The sequence below is a fragment of the Protomyctophum bolini genome (genome assembly GCF_963924005.1).
Source record: "Protomyctophum bolini genome assembly, chromosome: 14".
NCBI lineage: Eukaryota > Metazoa > Chordata > Actinopteri > Myctophiformes > Myctophidae > Protomyctophum > Protomyctophum bolini.
The window spans coordinates 7,882,653-7,906,461 of NC_137875.1; the positions used below are offsets into that span (position 1 = coordinate 7,882,653).

A 23,809-nucleotide genomic window follows, 5' to 3' on the forward strand; every position below is an offset into this window, starting at 1 on the left:
CTAGAGTAAACTGAAAAAAAAAACTATTCATTTTCACATCAAGACTATAAACTTAGCATTTAAATGATGCTCTACAAAAAATAAATAAATAACATAAAAAATATATCTAAATGGAATGCTGTTCACTGGAGTGCATAACAAATTGGACGCTGGGAAGACCTCACACTCTCTGCTAAGCAGGAGAGGTGTAAAATAAAAATGGGCAGGCAGTCCAGTGGGGTCACAGGTAAAAATGTGATAGAGTGGATGCTGGGAAAGTTTGCTAGTTTTAGTACTATTTTAGTCATCTGAAATTGTTTAGAATAGTCAAAATTAACACTGTACTTGGATTCAGAAATCAGGGGAAACAGGTACTGAAGCTAAACAAACCCGAGAACCACTGCAATAACCCAATACATTTTTATTTTATTTAAAATATATATATAATTAGTTGTCATGCTTCAAAACGACTGTACCTCATGAGTCAATACACACACACACACACACACACACACAAAAAAACATTCAGAGCAGAAAACAATCACACCTGCTGTCATGAAGGAGAAACTCACATTCAGCTTAACTTGGCATCAACACAAACGACAGTACACAATCACTGTGGACACAACGGACACGCACGCACGCACTTCATGGTAGTGTTTAAGAGATATTTTACCCCAGAAAATAGAGCTGATTAACCACTTTTACCCTTGCATGGCATCCCTACTTTGGTCAACGTTTCCCAACTTCTTTGAAAATAGCATATCTACAAGCTCATAATCAAACGGGTTGTGAGCTGCTATTTCCGAATAGCTTAAGTATAAAATAGGGCTTAAATGAGTAATTCAAAAAGAAGGACTCATCGTCAAAAAATTACACACCCCATGAAGCTTGGCATTCATGGTATTTGTTCTTGGTCACATTCCTTGAGCCGGGTCATCGGTCACTAGGAGACTCAGTAGGGCAGTGGTTCTCAAACTTTGAGAAAAGGACCCCCAAATTGACACTAATTAGCTCCCCCCCATTTGATTCCAAACTATCATTTAGCTGGGGACCCCCTGGAACTCCCTCAAGGACCCCTGGGGGTCCCCAGACCCAACTTTGGGAACCACTGCAGTAGGGGACTCTTAAAAACAGATGCAAATCTCAAGGCTTCGTGGGGGTGTAATTGATAAGTCAATAACAATAAGTGTTTGTTAATTGTTCTCCCTGTGATGTAATAAAAAGGGGACATTGTTAAAGTTTTAACAGCCAATGACTCAGTAAGTGAATAGAGGGTATATATAGCCGTGGACCAAGACTGTTATAGATTTACTTACATCGATTCTGAAATGTGTGTATCTAGGAGTCTTAAATCTTGTTCCAAGGCTATAGGGGTAAATGCAGCTTTCACATTGATACTTCATAAAGATACAAAATAAAGCATTAAACAAGTTATAAAGCAATATCTATGGACTGCGCACTGTAGCAAAACAATATGGGACATTAAAACACGCAAATATGAAACCCCTCGCTACGTTTATACCAGGCACTACACCTTCAGACCACCAGTCACAAACTGGATTCTAACCAGATATATAAGGCCACAAACCACGTTTAAAAAAATGGTGTTGTTCTCATTGCATTGACTATAGACTACAATATGAAACAGATGTAAACAGACCAGAGGAACATTTAGGTTTGTCTGAACAGAAAGTATCACGCGACAACAAATCGTATCGCAAACATAACGTATTCTAAACTGAAAAAAAGAGGCTGTGCGCCCGAAACCCTGCAGCTGACAACAATACAATCATAGCATTCAACGATAATTGTGAAAGTGCCCATCACTTTTGATCACGCAGCCTCGTACCCACGACCACAGCCCACCACCAGGGCCAATATATAACATGGCACAACACAACCTGCACGGTGTATTATTGATATTAGGCCACAGTTTGGTTAAGAGCAAAGAAAACAAAAATGACTGTCATTAAACCTGGAACAACATATACGTTGTTCTACCTTTCAAGGCTAGGTTACAGTTAAGGTAAACAAGGTGGATGCATATCATAGCGCTGACAATACCAATCATTAGAACAATAATTATAGACCTTTCGGATATGCATTAATTAACATTTATGTAATATTTGGGAACCCAAATATTGACCATTTGGTTCCAATTGTACAATCTCAGAGTTACAGACCTGTAAGGGTCCATTTGGTTCCAATTGTACAATCTCAGAGTTACAGACCTGTAAGGGTCCATTTGGTTCCAATTGTACAATCTCAGAGTTACAGACCTGTAAGGGTCCATTTGGTTCCAATTGTACAATCTCAGAGTTACAGACCCATAAAGGGTTCCATTTGCGCCCATGGTGGTCCCTGTACCCAACCCTGAGAACCATGTGCATCAGAATGCCTCTCAGCCAATCACAACAACGCCAGGTCGGAACCAACTGTGGCGTAATACAATAATAAAGCAAACATTTTAATGTTCACTGCTTCGAAATGACTTTGAACATCATTGTGTTCGGCTTGAAAACTTGTACTGTATGTCCAAAATGTCCAATACTTTTCAAAGAAATGGAAAATAATAATAACCCGTGTTCCAAATCCAATGAGGGTTGGGGCCGATCCGGTCGCGTGATCGTAAATTGGGGCCGATCACGTCCTTTTCAAATGATCGGATTCGGATCGGGAGCAAAAAAGTGATCAGGACATCCCTAGTATCAATATTAAATCCATATCATGATATTAGACTGGATATTGTCTGTGATTTTGGATATCGTACTATTGTGATATGGCATAAACGTGTTCTATAAAAAGATAAATATCGGATCTGGAAAAATCGGTACTCAAAATCAAATGATTGGAATCGGATCGGGAGCGAAAAAAAAACGTTGTTGGGAACTCCATCCAATTAAGTTATTATTCAGTCACAAGCTATTGTTAATACTTGGTTCATTGGTTCAAAATTGATAAAACACACAGACACTCAAAAATATTTAAAATAGCTGATCTACAAGGTCACAGGGTGTATGTAGTCGCAAGCTCTTGTTAATACTTTTCATTGGTTCAATATTTATAAAAAAACAGACACTCAAAAATAATGAAAGTAGCCGATCTACAAGCAGCTCACGACGCCTCGCAAGTAGGGCATTAATTAAGCAATATTACACGAGAGGGTGTGGTTTAACGTGATTATTGCCACGACAGTGATGCGGTCGCAAGCATCACTGAGTTACCCTTAAAACTAAGAAAATCGCTGAAAAGAAAGATGTTTTTAATGACAGATTTAGTCACTACGACCACAAATGTCCCAAGAAACTAGCTAGCCTAGCCACCGAGTTTGCTAGCGCTCTGGGAAAACAGAGCAGCTGAATTCTTTGTTTTGATTAGGTGGTGAATGGTGCTGGTTTGATCCACGGCTAGAAGCCGTTTCAACCAATCAGATTGCTTCCTCGAAACGTCCTGTTGTAGAATAATAATATATAGCCTGGGTTCCAGCCTGAATGGCTGCGTTCTGTGAATCTGAACTGTCACTCGCTACTCAGTCTGAAAAGTCTCCTATCTCCAAGGGGGACCCGTGGCTTCTGATTGCTCTGTGGTGCGGTGCGGTTGGGGGTTAAAAATATAGGTTGACGCCCTATCAATGTGCACCGCACAGCTACCGCTGTTGCCCTGCAACTGCAACATCCCCTTATATTATCATTCACTAAACTCACCCCACACAGCCTTCGGACTACTGAATCAAATGCTGTCACTCGCTATATTACTGGCACTATTTTGTTTAACAGTGAGAAGCATGGATAGAGTGGCGCTTGGCTGATGAAAATGCGAGTCTGCTGCCTGCTGGACAGACCGAGTAGCGAATGACAGTTCAGATTCACAGAATGCAGCGATTCAGGCTGGAACCTAGGCTAATTAATATACGAAGAAAAACTAAACTAAAAGTAGAAAAAACGCACACATACAAGGTTTCTGCCCGACAACAGCGACGATGATATCAGACGTGAAAACACACAGAAACGTGTCGGATGTACACGTCGGTTGATGTGTGCAAGAACAGCACAGTTACTGTAGGAGGTATTGCTATAGGAGCGCTGATCCGGGGTCAGTGTGCGTTGAGGCGTACGCAACTACGTCATGGAAACGGAGCGTGTATCGGCATGAAGAACACTGCTTATTGGACGGCTCCAATGCCAGCTGCCATCTAATGAACATTCAGAGTAGTAGTTGTATGAAAGTATGTACTGTAGAGACGGTCATCAGTGTATGTCCAGTCCTGTGTGTGTGTGTGTGTGTGTGTGTGTGTGTGTGTGTTGTGGCCTAGCAGAGTTCACTGGTTCCTCAGGGACTCGATATAGTGAAACGTCGCTCCCAGCGCCCAGCTGGTCTCAACGTCATTGATGGTCCTGGCCAGCTGGAATCGCACACATACAGAAAACACACACACACACACGCGTATGCACGCACACACATGAACACACACCCATATGCACACGAAGAGAGAAATAACCCAAATAATATGCCTTGTTCACAGCAGACATGCAAAATGAGTCAGATCTCACGTAGCCATACAATAAGCCATCTCTGCCTATATGTCTAAATATAGGGCCTAAACTGGTTGGGGGGAAAAAGGGTGTGGTGGTTTTGAGATCAACTACAGTGGGAATGGGTTTTTACAAACTGATGTAAAGGTTAAATGGACGCTGTGTGATTATGGTGATGGTACCTTGGATTTCAATCAATGTGTGATCAATGTGCGTGGATTAAAGCAAATTAAAATCGTGATTAAACAATATTGTGTCCTAATGTGCACTGGTGCGCCCCCCCACACTAGCGATGTTTCCTAAACAATTAACGCTATATGTCAAACTATGATGTTTTAGTAATATTGTTCCTGCTGTTCTACATGCTGCCAACCAGGTGAAGAAATCACAGACTGAGGCTTTAACATCTGCTTTCATGTCATATCCCAGAACATTAACAGGGTGTTATGGAAGATGCTTCTGCACATATTGCACTAGTTTGACCATTTAAAAATGCTCCGATCTCAAAATAATAACTGAAAATAGCCGATCTACAAGCGACGCATTGTGGGCTTGTGTTAGGCTGCTTTCGCTGCACCACATGCTTCTATGGTTGGTAACTAACTAACTAACTAACAGTATATGGAATCCAAATGACTGAAATCAGTCGTGGTGACTGACAACTAATCCATGAATGTGTTTTAATGGGCGGTTTTAAAGTCTCACCTTGAACTCTTTGTCCGTGGGGAAGCCCAGCTCCTGTAGCAACACTGAGATGTACGTCAGGTCAAGGCAGAGGAAAGGTTTCTCTACTGGAGTCATTGCAACACCGTTACAGACTGCAAACACACACACAACACCGTTACACACTGCAAACACACACACAACACCGTTACAGACTGCAAACACACACACAACACCGTTACACACTGCAAACACACACACACACACAACACCGTTACACACTGCAAACACACACACAACACCGTTACACACTGCAAACACACACACAACACCGTTACACACTGCAAACACACACACACACACACACAACACCGTTACACACTGCAAACACACACACACACACACCATTACACACTGCAAACACACACACACACAACACCGTTACAGACTGCAAACACACACACACACACACACACACACAACACCATTACACACTGCAAACACACGCAACACCGTTACACACTGAAAACACAAAATAGTTCTATTATTATCATGCCAAACTACTAGAATGCTAAATGTAATGTCCTAAAAGAGCTTAATCAAAAACATTCCATGTCAATAACAGCTAATTTAATGACAGATTTTCATTTTAAAAGAGGTTTCCTTTAAGTTTGAACTTTGCGGAGGACATGAGGTAAATTCAATCCACCACACGGTGGCGCCACCTCACCTCGTTTGGCAGCATCGATGTAGTCGCTCACTTTAATGGTTCCTCCTTTCTTCTCATCTGACACAGAGAGAAGTACAGTTAAATAAATCCGTTCTTCTCATCTGACACTTAGAGAAGAGAAGTCAGGTTAAATAACAGTGTTTCTCTTGGCCAGAAGCTGATAGTGTGGGTGGAGCTTTCAGGTTGGACCCGTGCACACGCATGCATACATTTTTTGCGATTTATTTTGCTGTCTTTTGCCTTTTTTTGGCCTATTCGCGACCACCTACTATAAATCATACTGTGGTGGCTAGTAGCCGTGATTGTGTGGTGGCCCGCCACACAATAATGCATATATAGGGGAAACACTGAAAAAATCCTTCATTCTCATCTGACATAGAGAACATGAGTCCAAGTTAAATACATCCTTTCTTCTCATCTGACACAGAGAACATGAGTCCAAGTTAAATAAATCATTTATTCTCATAGGACACAGAGAGAAGAGAAGTCAAGTTAAATACACCCTTTCTTCTCATCTGACACAGAGAACATTATAAGTACAGTTAATGGGGTTGGTACCTATAACTTCCAGGTCAACGGCTCGGTCGTAGTAGTAGGAGAAGGCGTAGAAGTCCACATCCACCTCTGTTGCTTTCACCACCTTCCTGTACAGAACCTTCTCCACCTTCCGGAGACAGGACTCATACACGGGCTCCCCTGAAACAACACACACACATCTATATCTGGAAGAGGTGTGTGTGTGTGTGTGTGTGTGTGTGTGTGTGTGTGTGTGCGCGTGTGCGTGTACCTTCTTTCTGTCCTCTGACGGTGTAGAGTGTGTCAGCGTGTTCCCATGGACCAGTGTATTCAGGAGGCAGACAGGGACTGACCAGCTCAGAGCTGCCCCCTACTGTACAGAAACAACACAACAGGGAGAATGGAACAACATGAGACTGATCATGTCTTAATCCTTGTATACTTTGTAACATGAAGAATAGCAAGGATGTGTGTACACGTGCGTGCGTGCGTAACAGAGACAGACAGTGACATACAAAAAACAATCACAACTGACTGTCTCAGTGAGAAAGAGATGGAGAGACAATAGAAGACTAAAAAGAGATGGATGGATAGACAGTGAGAGACAGAGAGTGAGCGAAAGGGACAGACATAATCAGAAAGACTATTATTGCTGCTTAAAAAATACTTTAAGAAAGAAGGGTGAAATTTATTTGCCAGGGCTCCTCAAACTCCAAAAACGTAATACAACTCTATACATCAGCACATAATAAAGTGTTCATTTAAATTGTACTTTATTTAAAACATTATTCACTAAAACATCACCTTTGTGTATGTCAGGATGCTATACTTATTCAAATGTGTCATTGCTCGGTAAAATAAAGTTCTTTGTGTTCTTTCTGTCTTGCCCACAGGTTTTTGGTATTTTCACAACGGACAGTGAGAGAGAGAAAGGGAGTGAGAGAGAAACAGACAGACACAGAGAGACAGAGAGACAGACAGACATACAAACAGACAGACAGACAGACAGACAGACAGACAGACAGACAGGCAGACAGGCAGACAGACAGACAGACAGACAGACAGACAGACAGACAGACAGACAGACAGACAGACAGACAGACAGACAGACAGACAGACAGACAGACAGACAGGAACAGAGACAGTAAGAGAAGGACACGGAGAGAGTTGCCTCTCTCCAACCTCGATGAGGTCTTAAATCTCAGGCCATCGGTTAAACCATGCAACAGCTGGTGGCCAAGGAATTAATCTTGGTGCTGCTGCTGTGTTATTAAAAGCTTAGATAATGGCTTATTTATCTGCAGGGCCGGGCTCTTTTTAAAAGGCAAAAGATGAACGGCAAATTGGAAAAAATTAATAAACAGTTGAGAGAGGAGAGGAGAGGAGAGCACATACAGGGTTGGCCCTCCACGCCTCCCAGCACGGCAAGTCTGGCAGACATCAGGCCCAGACCCAGGTAGCTGCATGAGGAGACAAACATGTTACATCTATGTTAGTTCAGGCCCAGACCCAGGTAGCTGCATGAGGAGACAAACATTTTACATCTATGTTAGTTCAGGCCCAGACCCACGTAGCTGCATGAGGAGACAAACATGTTACATCTATGTTAGTCTCTCGAGACAGAGTGTTTTCCCGTTGTTTTGCAGATGGGCTTCCGAGAGCGCATCTATGTTAAGACCTGGAATGCATCTGTGTTATCTTAACTTTTAACCACTTTAACCATTATTTTTAACTTTAGCTATTGAAAGTTAGCAGATATACAAGGTCATAGCACGGCTCCGAGTCCGAGTACCATGTTACAAGCTTGTAGATCTGCTGATTTTTTTTAATCGTGTTTACACATAATTCTGGGGGTCCTTGACATGAAAAAGCTTTTCAGAAAACTGTCAGGATTTAGAAAACATTTTGTAAAATCTGGTCTCAGGTCTTAATGGTTTTGACATGAAATATTTTCTAGTTAATACTAGTATTAGTAGTAGTAGTATTATTATCAGTGTACTTACCTGTGTGAGTAGAGAGTATGAGTGTAGTTGAACATCTGGACTGAGCTGATGTAATCTATAGGTGAGGTCTGGATGGTTTTCTGCACAGAGACATGAATTAAGTATTTATTTTAACAGTCACAGACTCACAGTACACACTCTACAGCCACGGTTCACAAAGTGGGTTTTGTTGATTTATTTTCTCTTTTTTTGAATGCTGTATCATTACAATTATGTTTATCTAATTGAAACGTGCAGTGTGCTGTCAGGTTTTGCACACTAGCAATGAATGATTCAAATTGTAGTATGCCTAGTGGTTTCTGTTTATGACTATGAAACGGATTTGAATGATTCTCATTGGAAAGTGTTTAATACAAATAGTTCCAATGGCATCTACATGTAAACGTGTGGTTGTATATGTTTATTGGTGTCGCGAAGATGAAGCGTTACTAACATTCTTAATACTGTCCAATAATTATGACAGGCAGTTTCTGCTGTCAAAATATGACTCTCCAGTCAAAAAAATCTATGTGGTTTAAATAGACACTAGTGCTTTCTAGGGTATGATTTGGGGCCCTCCAAGGAGTACCTGGGATAAAAAGTTTTGAGATCCCAAAACGTTTTTGTAGTAGCTGTAGGGCCTACAGCTACTCTACAACAGTACACTCTGGTAGGATAGGAGTAGTGAACACAACTGTTTTCTCTTTAATCAATAGGCTCTATGCTCTTCCTACTTCCCGGGACCCTTCCCTACTTACTTCACATAGGTGTTACCGATTATACCAATGATAATCTCTCAAGAACAGATTCTGAGCTGCGCTACTGAATTTGTCAGCAACAGGGCCATTCAGAATGTGAATACCGGTAATACATACCGTAGGGATGTGGACATCATGTTGATAGTGGGAATGAAAACACAGGCAAACCACAGGAAGTGGAGGGGTGAGGGTGGGCCAAAACGGACAGCATCCTGTTATACACATTCTATTGGGGCCTAACCTCGCCTCACCAGGCTTTCCACCACCTCGGAGAAAAGCCTGGTCTCTGTTTCAAAAGTCCGTATGATCCTGTCGGGAGCGGATGATATCGTTACGTCATGTTGTAGTGTTGTTTTGTAGTCGACAGGCAGGAACAACATACGGCAACTTCCTTTTCCCTCAAACCGATTTTATAATATAAAATAAATAAAAGCTCTCATAGCCTGTAGCTTTTATTGAGAAAAATCGGTTTGAGGGAAAAGGAAGTTGCCGCCTGTTGTTCCTGCCTGTCGACTACAAAACAATACTACAACATGACGTAACGATATCATCCGCTCCCGACAGGATCATATACCCTAAAGGAAATGGTGCCCAGGCTAATTGGGGCCTACCCCCAGGTCCATTGGTTCCATTTGTACACTCCCAGAGGTATTATGGGTGTCCTTGAAATGAAAAGGTTTGAGAACCACTGTACACTAAATGGAACAGAGCCAGGTAGGGAAGGGGCCCGGAAATAAGAAGAGTTATTCTGTGTGCATAAAGCATATTAAAACCACTCAAAATACGTCACAGACGGGGTCTCGGCCCCCTCTTTTCCCCCCCTCTATGCCAAATCTCCTTGACAAAAATAAATAACCAATCTATACAACGTGGCGCAATGCCACATTTGGCCCTCAACAGTATAAAGTAGTAAATACAAGTTCACTCACACACACACACACACTCACACACACACACACACACACACACACACACACAACTGGATCCGTCTTGCAATTAGATGGAAAGAAGAAAGAAGAGATACAGGGAGCCAGGGCGGGGGTCTCTTTGTAATCTGTAGTTGTAAAACTCATTTGACTCCCGGGGCCAATGGTCAAGTGAGGGTCGGGGGCTTGAACCGAGAGGAAGAGTACAGGTCTGACCTAGTTGAAGCCCACCCTCCTCTTCCTCCTCTCCAGTTGGTTATCTATCTAGCTAGCTGGGATTAGCAGGGTATTTACAGATTAAAAACCCCTTAAGATACAAGGCCATTCGCCAACGCATGCTGAAGAGAGAGAGAGAGGGGGGGTCTTCATTAGAACTGAGGAGTGAAGGTGATAGGTTCACTGATAGTGCTGAGCAATCTTCACATTATAGGTCGTCACTAAAATGATTAATACCATTTTTTTAGTACCATTTTTAGTACAATTTTTTTTCCAACTCTGTGTCTCATAGGAGGGATGTGGACACTTTGTGGCATCCAGTGACATCATCATTGTTTTATTTTTATTAATGCGAGTGCACATTCTCAAGTTACTTTGGTGCACTTTCTTGAGTTATCGCCAGCAGCCTGCCTCACTGAAAAGCACAGCGGAAAAATATTAATACCCGATATAAATCCATTTCTGTGAAAAAAACCAACATGAAGCGAATCGGCATCGGATTTTGCAATTCGACTCCTGAGTTATCAGGAATCACAATCAATCGCAGCTGCGGTCCCAAGTCTGCACACTGCGCACATCCATGGGCATGGACTAGTGTCGATACCATTCTTACCCGAATCTATGATACGCAGAAACACGCGTACACACTCAAACTCGGACACCTTCCGCAAATGTGACAATGAGAAGCAGTGGTTTAAAGCTCCCGATACAGGGTACATAGACCAGGGTCACAACATGTCAACCAAGTGTGTGTGTGTGTGTGTGTGTGTGTGTGTGTGTGTGTGTGTGTGTGTGTGTGAGCGTGCGTGCGTGGCCTACCTCGTCCTGAGGGGAGAAGGTGATCTGGGTGGAGCCGCCTCCCAAATCTAACATACCCACTGTGGGCGTGTCCACTCCATGAAGACCACCTGGACGGACAGACACAGACAGACAGACAGACAGACAGACAGACAGACAGACAGTGTGTTTTTTATAAATATTCATTTCAGTTCATGACTTCATGTTGAATTAAACCCGTTTTCTACTGTGTGTGTGTGTGTGTGCGCGCGCGCGCGCTCTCAGCAGGAGATAAGCCTTACCAGTGAGGAAGTTGACGGTGATCCAAGCTGAAATCCCTAAATGGAGGGAAAACAACAAAACAATCGTTAAGCATTTAGTTTGAACGTAGAAGACAACAACAATCCCGTCCAGAGTGTGACAGCGTCCTGACGCTGTAGCCCAGGCAGGGCCATTAGCGCCCAAACACTTCACCACCACCACCAGCTTACTGAGGTATCATGTCTTACCGCCATGTATTAGTGCTGACCCCTGTGCACCGACCGATCAACCACCAACCCACCGCACCATTTAGAGAACTAGATCATTGACATTTACACTAAATCTCTTATAAGGAGAGTTAATGCAACAAACAAATAAACAAGGCGAGAGCTAGAGAGAGATGATGATGATGATGTTGATGATGAGAGCACCCTGAGCATTAACCACTCCATTAACCACTTAAAGCCTGTCAATGCAGCTCAATATCAGATATCAAATCCAGATATACAGTATTATTGATTTCAGCTGCTCCAGTTCCAAGTTGACCCATTTTAAGACTAGACAGCCTTCTCGGGAACGGTGCACATAGGGCTTTGGTTTTCAACCTTTTTTCCTTTTCTCTCCTACAATGTCTCCCTCTCTGCTGTCCTACTGTCTGTCTGTCTCTCCTACACTGTCTCCCTCTCCTATGCAATGTCTCCCTCTCAGCTGTCCTACTGTCTGTCTCTCCTACACTGTCTCCCTCTGCTATACAATGTCTCCCTCTCAGCTGCCCTACTGTCTGTCTCTCCTACACTGCCTCCTTCTCAGCTGTCCTACTGTCTGTCTCTCCTACACTGCCTCCTTCTCAGCTGTCCTACTGTCTGTCTTGCCTATAAACCACTGGCTTAGAGCTCAAATGTGGTTTGTTAAATATTCTGACAGCGTCTGAGACTAACAGCAACTTTAAAGGAAGAATACTGTATTCTTAAAAACAATAAGAAATAGGCCTTATTATAGTGGTTAAGGACGAAGCAATCTTAAGCTCACCGTAGAGAGCCAATATTCTGAACTATTTGTCCCAATAAACATTACAAAAAGACTAAATAACCAATCTAACAGTATTCACTGTCAACGTTTCGCGGAAGGAGACACTTTTGGGCCTCAGAGAAACCGGCATCATATAATCGCTTTAGCTCTCCTGCTAGATTAAGTCAGCCATTATCCTGCATGGCCATAATTGCTTGTATGAACTACTTTAAAAGGATTGGATTATAACTGCCGCTCTGCTCTCTGTGCCCTTAACAAACGTACACTTATACAATATGCGTTTAAGTGTGATTTCTTTATGCATGCATCAGTGTGTGTGTGTGTGTGTGTGTGTGTGTGTGTGTGTGTGTGTGTGTGTGTGTGTGTTAACATACACATTAGTGCTTTACACCATTACACATTGTGATAACAGCCGAGAGGTTTAAATTAAGTGTTGCAGCGACATCTTTGCTTGTAGAATGTAAAATAAATTCTCTATCGGCCATATATATAAGTCATCATCTGCAACTCGTGTATAGCAAATGACTGCTTGTTTTGAATTCATTGCCGAGCTGCAGGGAAACACGTCTTATGAAAACGACTTGAGAGCAGCTTTAGCATTTTGGGTATGATGAGACAGATAAGAGGGCCTGGCTATGTGTATCTTTACCCCATACGCCTAAACATTTTAGGCTTTGTTTAAGTATTTTGAAAAACATTTTAAAATAGTGAAGATAGCCATCAACACATTGTGAGCTTGTAGATCGGCTATTTGAACAATCTTTTTATGTTTTTTTCAAAATAGTAAAAAATTGGATAATCCCATGAAGCCTTGAATTCGTGGAAGTGAAGTTCATGGTTTTGTTTTGTCGCATTCCTGAGCCAATAATCGGCAGTCTGGAAACCAGACGAATCTGCCACAGGGAAAATAAAATAAATGCGCTGGGCAGATTGCTCCTCAGTTTGAATTACATTTTGCTCACCCCATAGTTGTGGGTGACCAATCAGAGCCCACTATTCAAAGTGAGACTTTCCGTTTGTAACCGCCCCTTGGAAATACGTTTTCCACACCAAACTTCCAGACTACTACGTATCTATTCTACACAGTGATGTTAGCCTCGCCATGCCAGGCTCGGTCAACAGGAGACTCTAGGCGTCTCCGCCGACGGCCAGTCATCAAATAATTAGCTCAGGAGTGTGACAAAAACAAAACATGCGGTGTGTAATTGATGAATGGTAAATGTATTTATATAGCCTTTACAGAGATTGTGCATTACACTCATTCACACACCGATGCCGGAGGAAACCATGCAAGGCACCAACCTGCACATCGGGAGCAATTAGGGGTTCAGAGTCTTGCTCAAAGACACTTTCGACACTAACTTCTTCACTTCTTGATAATTCGATGAATGAAAATAAAAGTCATCGAAAGAAATAATCGCTAAAGAAATAATGGGTACTAGTTGCAGCCCCGGCTACTGGCGTGATGTTTTTTTATGAATGACTGAACCCAGAGACGGAGACATTCCGTACCTTCTGGCGTGATGTTTTTTTATGAATGACTGAAGACATTCCGTACCTTCGTCTGTCCCGTCCATGATGGACACGCTGTCGTCTCTGGACACGAACGGAGACTCTGCAAACACCGCCCTCACCTGGACAACACGGGAACAGCAAAATAAATATATATTTCAAAATCACATTTTTCGGTTACTTTGCTATTCGTATACTATTGCTATTAGTATACATAGTATATGGCTCAAGTGGTTAAGCGCTTTCAGCCGCCACACTATCAATCACCATGCAGCCAGGTGTGTTCTATATAATATTCTAATCTAGTGAACCAATAAAGCTCTCCCTCTGCAGCCCCCCATCCCTCTCTTATTTTGGGGGATGGGGCCGAAAAAGGTTGAGAACCACTGGTGTACAATATGTTGTGTTGATGCAAATAAATGGAACGTGCGTGTTTGAAACAACAGGTCCCTGTAGGCGCGGCTGTTAGCACCGTGCCACTAGCTAGCATGGATTAGATTTAGCCGCGCTGCATTATTGCAATTGACTTGCTTTAGCTAATATCCTAGCGGCTAGCTAATGCGCCCAACCCCGGCCCACACACACACACACACACACACACACACACACACACAATGCTACTCTTCATTATTTTAGGGAGTGGAGGGGGAGAGGGAGAGTCTATTAAATCTTTTAAGTAATCAGTAATAACAGGACAAGAGGTCAGTCAGACTCAGACAAAATGTTATTTAATCTGAAGCTTTGGCCTCGTTATCAGACTGACTGAGCTAAAACACAGGGGCCACAGCGGGATAACCATTAACCCATTATTTTTTGACAGATTTTTTAGAAATATAAACAAATAGTGAAAATAGCCGATCTACAAGGTCACACACAACACATTGCAATGCCATGCGTTGTGACCTTGTAGATTGACTATTTTCACACTATAAAAGGCTGTCTGTCGGGTGGAAACCTCATATGTCCAAAAGTGTTACTTTTCAAGATTCCAATTCAAAAGCATCACAAATAGCAGAAATAAGTATACATCAGAATGATAATCAGTACTTTATTCTCAAAGTGAGTTCTGTTTGAGTGAAGGAATTATGAACTATTTTTGTCTTTCTCATAATGTGTCGCTTTGTGCTGATGCTTTTGTGTGACACTGTAGTAAGATCAAGTAGCGCATTATTTTACGGAAAAATCTCTTGAATGGTGTTTCGTAAGAAAAATATTTCCCTGTGGGTTCCATGGAATGCAGCCTACTTTATAAAGAATCTCTCTGTTGTCCGTCTTCCTCTCAGCTGTCCTACTGTCTGTCTCTCTCAGCTATCCTACTGTCTGTCCCCCTCTCTGGGTCGTCCCTATGTTCCCTCAGCCCTATGTTCCCTCAGCCCTATGTTCCCTCAGCCCTATGTTCTCCCATTCCAAAACAGACCCTATGTTCCCTCAGCCCTATGTTCCCCCATTCCAAAACAGACCCTATGTTCCCTCAGCCCTATGTTCCCTCAATCCAATAAGTGCAAGTGTAATAAATGTAATAGTGTAATAAGTATAATAGTGTAATAGTGTAATAAGTATAATAGTGTATAGTGTAATACAGACAGAATTTTTTTCCCAATGAAATTGGCTGACAGCTTGTCTCGTCTCGTCATAATAATAGGTTCATAATAATTACTAAAATTAATTAACTTATAATTATATCGGTCGGCCTCATGGTGGCGCTATAACAGCCCACTTTACGTTTTGGCTTATAACTCTTGAACCATATCTTGCAAGTTGGTCATCCGTCAACTTTCTTTTTTCGCAAAATTCTAGTGATAATACAGCAGCTATCTGCACCCGGGGAAATCACTTTGCCAGCTTGTGAATGTGATGGACATTTCCATTAATATTTTATTTTTGCCACGGACATGCAAAACAAGTGATCAATGACATTACCAGAACACAAATGTATAGCCTATAGTACTAATTGACTCTTGACGTGTCATAGTGTCTACTGTCTACTCTATTCCACTGCGCTACACATTTTAAAATAAGTCATTTATCAAAACGTATTTTTGGGGAAAAGCCGATCTACAAGCTCACAACACATTACGGCATGTTGTGACCTTGTAGATCAGCAATTGTCCTTTCTTCTTAGCCTAAAATGACATGCCCAAAATTGGGATTTCAGGGTTAAAGTAGCTATATAGTCACCCAACTTACCCAGAAAGACTGGGAAGTTATCCACTGTATACTGGCAGGTGGCCGTCCTGAGACAGGCATTATATGTGGCATAATGCATGGTCCAAGTATATTCCATGTTTGGGATTTCAATAAATGGGTCTTATACAGGAAGTAGGCTACAGTTGCAGTCCGAGAAAGGGACACTTAGCTGCAAAGGTGAATGGGTGCGCAGTATACTTAATATTAGGTTATTGCAGATGACCTTTCAGAGGACAGTGTTACTTGGGGACATGAGGAGACACGATGTTCTACAAGCTAAACTAGTTTTGTGTTTGTCAACGTAGCTTAAATAGTTGGTGTCAGTTGCAATTGAAACATACCTGAGATTCAAAACAGATAATTAAGTACTGTTTAAGGAATGTTTCACTGTTCACTGTTTCACTGTGTTGTTGTGGAGCATTTGCTATAACAAAGTAGATAGACTAGACCCCATGCAGTAGTGTCATTGCTGTAACTTGGTATCTGTAATGTGTTCTGTTGCTGCAGGGTGAACTACTGTATGGGTAATCTGAGTTCCCAGAAGTTTTATTTTTCGCCACTAGGTGGGCGAGAAAAAAGGAACTTCTGGGAAAAAAGGAACGTATCCCTGTGAGGGAAGTACGTTGCGCTCAGAATCTGAGCGGACACTCCCCTTTCCGGTCTGAAGCACTGTGCATACCATGAAAATAGTCCGAAGGGAATCCAATTCCAAATTGAATTGTAGTAGGCCACCACCGCTCAAGGAGCAATTGTTTCCCTTCCGTCTTATTTAGATGTAGCGCCCACTCCATGTGGAACCCGCCCCTGTCTTTTGATTCGCATTTCATTTGAAACGCAACGCACTGGGCCACGTCCCTGCTGCACAGGATCTGAGGCCAATTTTCCTAGACTACTGTATGGGTAGCATTATAGTATAATTGATGCCTTACAGCCCCCCCCCCCCCCCCCCCCTGTCTGTTTTGGAATGAGGGAACATAGGGCTGAGGGAACATATAGGGCTGAGGGAACATATAGGGCTGAGGGAACATATGGCTGAGGGAACTTAGTTTAGTTTATTTCGCACAATAAAAACAGTACAAAAAGGTAACATCAATAAAAGAGAAGTGTGTGCAGGTGAGAAAAGAAACCCAGGGAGGGCTTATATGTGGTTCTCACCAAGGTTAATATACAATTTAACAAATAGTAATATACAAATAGTAAGACAAAGTAATCAAACATAGGTATGGAAAATAACTTGGGTACAGTCCCTCTCTCTCAGCCCTATCTGACTTTCACGCCAATTATTTAGATATTTTTTACTATTCAAAAAGCCAATCTACATTGACACATCGCAAGCTTGTATATCAGCTATTTTAACTATTGTCAAATGTCATTTAAAATAGTAAAAAAAAAGTGCCTAAAAGGTCAATTCGAAGTGACAAGAAAATCCACAGAATCAGGCTAGATCCCAGGCTAGTAAGATAGACCGATCTGTCTTGTGGCCAAAATGCCAAAGCTGCTCTTCCTCAGTAGTGAGATGGACAGTAGTCCTACGGCACTACCCTGTCCACTAGGTGAGATGGACAGACAGACAGACACTCTTACCCGGTCCAGTAGGTGAGTGGCCTTCTCCCCGGGCAGAAGACGGAGTCCTGCTGTAGCCTTGAGGACCAGAGGACTCCTGCTCCACATAGGAGCAGGAATGGCATCCTGTGCCACCGCCAACAGCTCCAAGATGCCTGCTTCACACTGGGAGAGAGCAGAGATTAACCAGTTATACTGTCTACTCTGTACACATTACAATAAACACAAAGTGTACTAAAGATATGGTTCTTTGGACGGAAGAAGTTCTATAGACTAGAGCCCCCTGCTCTAGTCTATAGAACTTTGCAACGTTTTTGGCTGGAGACCCCTGGAAATGCTTTGGCCATGTATCGCAACCCCCTGTCCTTCCTCACCCCCAATACAAACTGACTGCAAAAATAACCTTAATAAATATGTCATAAATGAATACATTGAGGAAAGTTTATGCATGTACTATTAGTTGGGTTGTTTACGGCAGTTCTGTGACTGCGGAGAGCAAAGGTCCGTTTCTCAATGGATTTGTCATCTAGGAGGGTTAATAAACAAATTGAGCCCACATGTAAATCGCAAAAATGGGGGGAAAGTTCATGAGAGCCCCAAATCCATATCGCCACCATCAAAATCCTGTTAAGGCACAATAAGGAAAAATTACCTAAAATTCATTCTGCTTTCAGTAGCATGTGACGTGTCAAACCTGGGGGGTTTCATGATTCTGAATCCATTCCAAGCATTAGTTTAGCACAAAAAACTCTCTTCAGTTGCAAAGAATAATAATAATAAAGTATGGCTTTCAAATTGCAGCGATCCATTTCCGGGTAACGGTTGGGTGCGCAGGATTCACACCACCACAACATCTGCCATGAAATCGCCCTAAAAGTACCACACAACTGACGCAAGTATCGCGACTATCTGTGACCGCGAGTGAGAAACTCAAAGTGGGAATATAACGTTGAGGCTCAGCCGTTTACAATGCAACGCAAATACCAGCAGAAGTTTGGATTCACCTGTCATGTTATCTCGACCATATCCAAAGAAGCACTGAAGAGAGTTATTGCATAACATGTGTAAGTGTGGTGTGGTGAGTTGTACCTTTTCAGGATCATCAGCGTAGGCCGACAGACCTGGTTTTATGGCTTTGAACGTCTCATGGGCGAGCGTAGGAGCTTCTGTGGGAGAAGACACCACACATGAATGAAACACAAACCAGTCAAGTGTTGATATCGTCAACTAAAACTATGATGAAAAATGTTGGCAAACTACCTTTTTTCACGTGTTGTGAGCTTGTAGATCGGACTAAAACTAAATGACATTTTATTCAAAATACTATGACTAAGCTAAATAAAGAAATTCTGTCAAAATCAACACTAACAAACAAACCATTTTTAACCCGGTGTTCCTATTCTGAGCATGTTGGCTGTAGGTGTTTAAAAAAGGAACAAACACACTGTCTTCAAATGCAGTGACCAACTTTTATTTAGAGAAACAGCAACGTTTCGGCCTAAGCAGCCTTCATCAGGCTGTCTTTATGGCTGTAGGTGTTTACATACACACTGTATTCTATAGTGTTTTACCTTTAGCTGGTCTGTGATTACATTAGATTACAGCCACCACACCCTTCTCTCCTACACTGTCTCCCTTACCTCTCTTTCAGCTTTCCAACTGTCCGTCTCTCCTACACTATCTCTGTCTCAGCTTTCCAACTGTCTGTTTCTGCTACACTCTCTCAGCTTTCCAACTGTCTGTTTCTCCTACACTGTCTCTCTCTCAGCTTTCCAACCGTCTGTCTCTCCTCCACTGTCTCTCTCTCAGCTTTCCAACTGTCTGTCTCTCCTACACTGTCTCTCTCTCAGCTTTCCAACCGTCTGTCTCTCCTCCACTGTCTCTCTCTCAGCTTTCCAACCGTCTGTCTCTCCTCCACTGTCTCTCTCTCAGCTTTCCACCTGTCTCTCCTACACTGTCTCCAATTTTAAAAGCAGCAAATATAGCAGATCAGCAAGCTTGAAACACTTCACGTACCGTTGTCCTCCAGCTGGAACTTGAACACGTGGACTCGTGTCCCCGTGCTCCCGGCGTCAAACATCACTCCGTACTGGAAGCGGGCCCCTCCGCCCCCGCCGGCCCCTGCCCCCCCCGCCACCACCTCGGCGGGGGTGGGCCGGTAGTGGGCAGGCTCTCTGTGGCCCAGGGCCGGCCTGAGGCCGTCGTAGTGCCGCTTGACGAACATCAGGTAGGTGACGAGGCAGCCCGCCAACAACAACACACTGGCAAACCTGTAGCGGGCATGGGACCGTTATGAACATTAACCAGTGGTGGAAGTACATTTACTTACTGTAAGTACTGTGCTTAAGTACAATTGTGGGGTACCGTGTTTGTACCTTGCTTGAGTACTTCCAATTTACAATACATTTACTTCTACTCCCCTACATTTCAGAGGCAACTATTGTGCTTTTGCTCCACTACATTCATTTGTAAACTTTCAACAAAAGCTAATTTAAACTAGTTAGTGTATGATGGGCGGAGGACAATTGCACGATAAATTTAAATCTCCGCAATACGAGCATTTATTTTTTTAAATCACGACAAAGGATAATAACGATTATGGTCCCATCCAAAAAAAGTTCCAACCTGGGGATCCTCATGGTGAACTCCGACCCCTCCTACGATCATTCTGCTCCGCCCCGTTCAGCCTTAGGACCTCATCACATCATCCTCATCACCGTCATCATCGTCACCACGGGGAGGTCAAAGGTTGTGCTTCCTGTACGAAAAGACACAGGAAGGATTATAAATTAATTTGTGTTAGAGACGGATAGATGTACAGGTATGGATGGATCATGTACAGTAGAGGTGCTCCGATCAGGTTTTTGGGGACTGATCCCGCTCACCCAATAACGATGTGATCTTGTGCGTAAGGGGAACATTTTACTAGTATTTACATAAATATATGTCAAAACTGTGTGAGGGGTGGAAGGGGAGAATATTTAGTCCTGTCACAAATATGTAAAACTATATTATACTATATACCCTATTGGCCTGAATATAAGACTACGTCGTTTATATATCTGATTGACTTTCATACCACTTAAATGGTATAGATTATGATCGGTTCCTCCAGATCAGGTAAATTGCCGATCACCAACACATGGACACCAGTCACGAGGATGTCCCATACTAACATATGTGGATGTACTCAAGAAACCAACAAGCTGGCCGGGTGTTTGGAGAACCGGGATGACCAGAAGCGACGAAGGAAGGCTCGTCTGAGGACGACCTAGAGAGAGCCGATCACCGATCGAGTCATTTGGAGTGAAATTCGGCAGATCACTGATCGATCAGAGCACCTCTAATGTACTGGTACGGGTGGATGGATGTACAAGACAGTGTGGATGAATGTCATTGCTGTCGGGCAGAAATCCCGACAGTATTTTCCTACTATGATCAAGACCTACTTGATCATACTACAGCGTCACAAAAAATCAGATCTACGCGCTCGTTTGGAGCTTGTGGATGAGGGTTCCACCCGACAACAGAGACAATATACTTCATTGTACAACAAATAGTCATATATTTTGATTGTCATATTAAAGAACATTGTCTTTTAATGGGCCATGTCCAAAATAGGTTAAAAGTGCCAGGGTTATATAATCTTACAGCGGATATGTGTCTTACATTATACAAATATAGTACTTGTATACTGTAGTACTGAGACAGCTGTGTGCACAATCTTTCTTTAGTTGTGTGTCGTGGTATGACATCAATTGTTTGCGTTTCTGTCGAGCTGAAGTGTCATTGTGAAGGATCCGGTTACTACTGCACTATGAGGGAGGGTGTCACTCAGTGGATGAATTGAAACACACCTAGCAGCAACAAAACAATAAAAGCTCAACCAAGGAGGGAGTGCTGTATAGCCATGCCAACCCAACCCGGATTCAGGTGATTCCTCCTGACAGCTGGCAAAGGGAAACATTGGGCGTGTCACAAGTGTGGAGAGGACATTACTTTCTTTTAAAGACCCTTTTCAATTCAGAATTAGGCATACCTTACATAGAATTGAAATATACTTCTTGCCTTTATTGTCGGTTGCTGGGTCATTTAATTATGGTGTATCAGGTCAGGTATGTGAGGCTCTGACCTGACGAAGATGTGACCGATACATCAAAACGTTGTCAATTTTTACTCGCACCCTGTGAATAAAATAGCTGTCAGCATTCCACCTGACCACTGTGGAACTCCGTTTCAGCATTAAGGAATGCTGTCATGCAGGAAAGAATAGTGGTGGAATGCTGACAGCTCACAATGTCTCACCAGAAACATAATTTGTGATCATCATTAATACAAATGACAAAAGGATTTAAAAAAAAAACTCAAAATACTCCCTAACAAATTACAAGGAGCCTAGAGGTTGAATTTACCTCAGATATTATTTTCAACAGTTCAATTAAAATTGATTTAGATTCATATACAGTATCGTTAGTACAACTCGTTACAAAAATGATACGTTTAATTCTTCAGGGATTTCATGGACATTTGTTTTACACAAATTACTTGATAATAAATGTAACAACATTTTGCACAATAGAGAGATGTACTCATCTCTCTCCCAGTATAATTAAGGAGAAGTCCTACAGTACACTGTCTCAGTGTTCCATTTGAACATATCTGAGGATGACTCTGCAGAAGATATATATATTTTACCAAATTGCAATTGTATTTCAACAGGTCGAATATAAAATAGAATTATAAAATGGGACAATATTCTGCACAATGAGAAGCTACTTAAACGTTTGGTAGGAGTCGGACATTGTGATGATGACAGCAGTACTTTTGTTTTTCTACTTTCACTGAAAAGTCTGAGTAGGCCTACTTATATTTTACTAACTTAAAACACAGCTGGCAAAGTCTCACGGCGTATTAAATGAAAATGTCATAGTATGTATGACAATTAGTTTAACAAAGCTATAGAAAGATTTATGATCCCTCCTGTAGAAGAAATAAATAAGTCTATGGTTGTATCAATCTACTCCAGACCTAGAGAGCGCCGATATCAAAGGGTTTAATTGAAGAAACAAAAGGCGAAATTAAGTGTAATGAATTAATTCCACACATACCTTATTAAGGTATTGAGATGAGAATGAGATCAAGAAGATGATGTCCAGCAGCTCCGAAGCTGTCTGTCAACCTCTCACAAAAGTCCCCGTTTGATGACGTCGGCTGCAAGGTGCCGCCCACCGGTAATGACGCGAGGCAAATACCCGAAAGAAAATAACAGATCTCCAAGATCCCAGCTTGTCGCGTCCGCGACGCGCTGTGAGTTTGTAGATCCGGTATCTTTTCTGGCTTTTCCTACAAGCAGATACATTCGGTGGTTATTTGTTCGTTTACATTTCCCTTTAAATTGTTTAATCTGAGTTTGTTTTATCGCACAAATGTTCATTAATGCGAATTTGGAACATGGGCTACTATACAGTTTAGTAAACCAGTTGATTATTACTAGTTTTTTAGTTTATTTGTTGTGATATTAGATATTACCCTGCCTTGATGCCTAATTTGCCTATGCAAAACTCACTGAAGAAAACACACACGCACGCACGTTGCGCGCGCACACACACACACACACACACACACACACACACACACACACCACATGCACACAAATGCACATAGCAGATGCTATAACAAGCTTAAAAAAATATATCTGGGTCAAATCAGTTTGTTTTGGGACAAGCTATTAATTTATACTGATATTGAGAACCAATTAAGATTAGATCATATAGTCAAAATGGCATTGAATGAGGGCTCCATGTCTTGAGAGCACTTTTGTTGACAAAGGATGAAATTCTGCATGTCCAAAATCTTGATCTTTCATTGACTTTCTTGAAATTCTGCCCAAAATCTTGATCTTTTTCAGTTTGTTGTCAAGAATACAGTGCAAATTCTTCCATGCTTGAGATTAGCCTACTATATCGTCAACTCTGACCTTGAAATCACTTGCATTTACATACATTACTAACTAAGGGAATGTCTGGACCCAAATGTAATGGATTCTGTTTTACCAATTAAGGTGCAATGACAGTTTGTTATCGGAAAGTCAAGTGCAGATTTTGAGTTCAGAACAGAGGGCTTCCTCAACTTGCATTTTGTCCTTAATTACTTTTTTCTGGGAACCCCCTGGCTG

At 42.1% G+C, this 23,809-nt stretch overlaps 1 protein-coding gene across 2 annotated transcripts; it reads right to left on the minus strand.

The window, feature by feature from the left end:
* Nucleotides 1–385: 385 nt before the first annotated feature.
* On the minus strand, nt 386–22,829 carry entpd6 (ectonucleoside triphosphate diphosphohydrolase 6). 2 transcript variants are annotated; one of them, XR_013965306.1, is made up of 16 exons: nt 22,743–22,829; nt 20,260–20,392; nt 19,651–19,904; nt 18,724–18,800; nt 17,656–17,799; nt 13,931–14,006; nt 11,385–11,420; nt 11,125–11,213; nt 8,427–8,506; nt 7,819–7,883; nt 6,695–6,796; nt 6,466–6,603; nt 5,908–5,964; nt 5,220–5,332; nt 2,262–4,384; nt 386–2,165 (listed from the first exon to the last, which is right to left on the minus strand). XR_013965306.1 is itself a non-coding variant. In XM_080782414.1 (15 exons), exons 2-15 carry the CDS (start codon nt 20,271–20,273, stop codon nt 4,301–4,303), a joined length of 1,329 nt encoding a protein of 442 aa, XP_080638540.1. In that variant the 5' UTR covers nt 20,274–20,392; nt 22,743–22,829; the 3' UTR covers nt 386–4,300. The 2 variants fall into 2 exon arrangements, 1 of the variants encoding a protein (XP_080638540.1); XM_080782414.1 differs by having other exon boundaries at nt 386–4,384.
* Between the last annotated feature and the right edge of the window lie 980 nt (nt 22,830–23,809).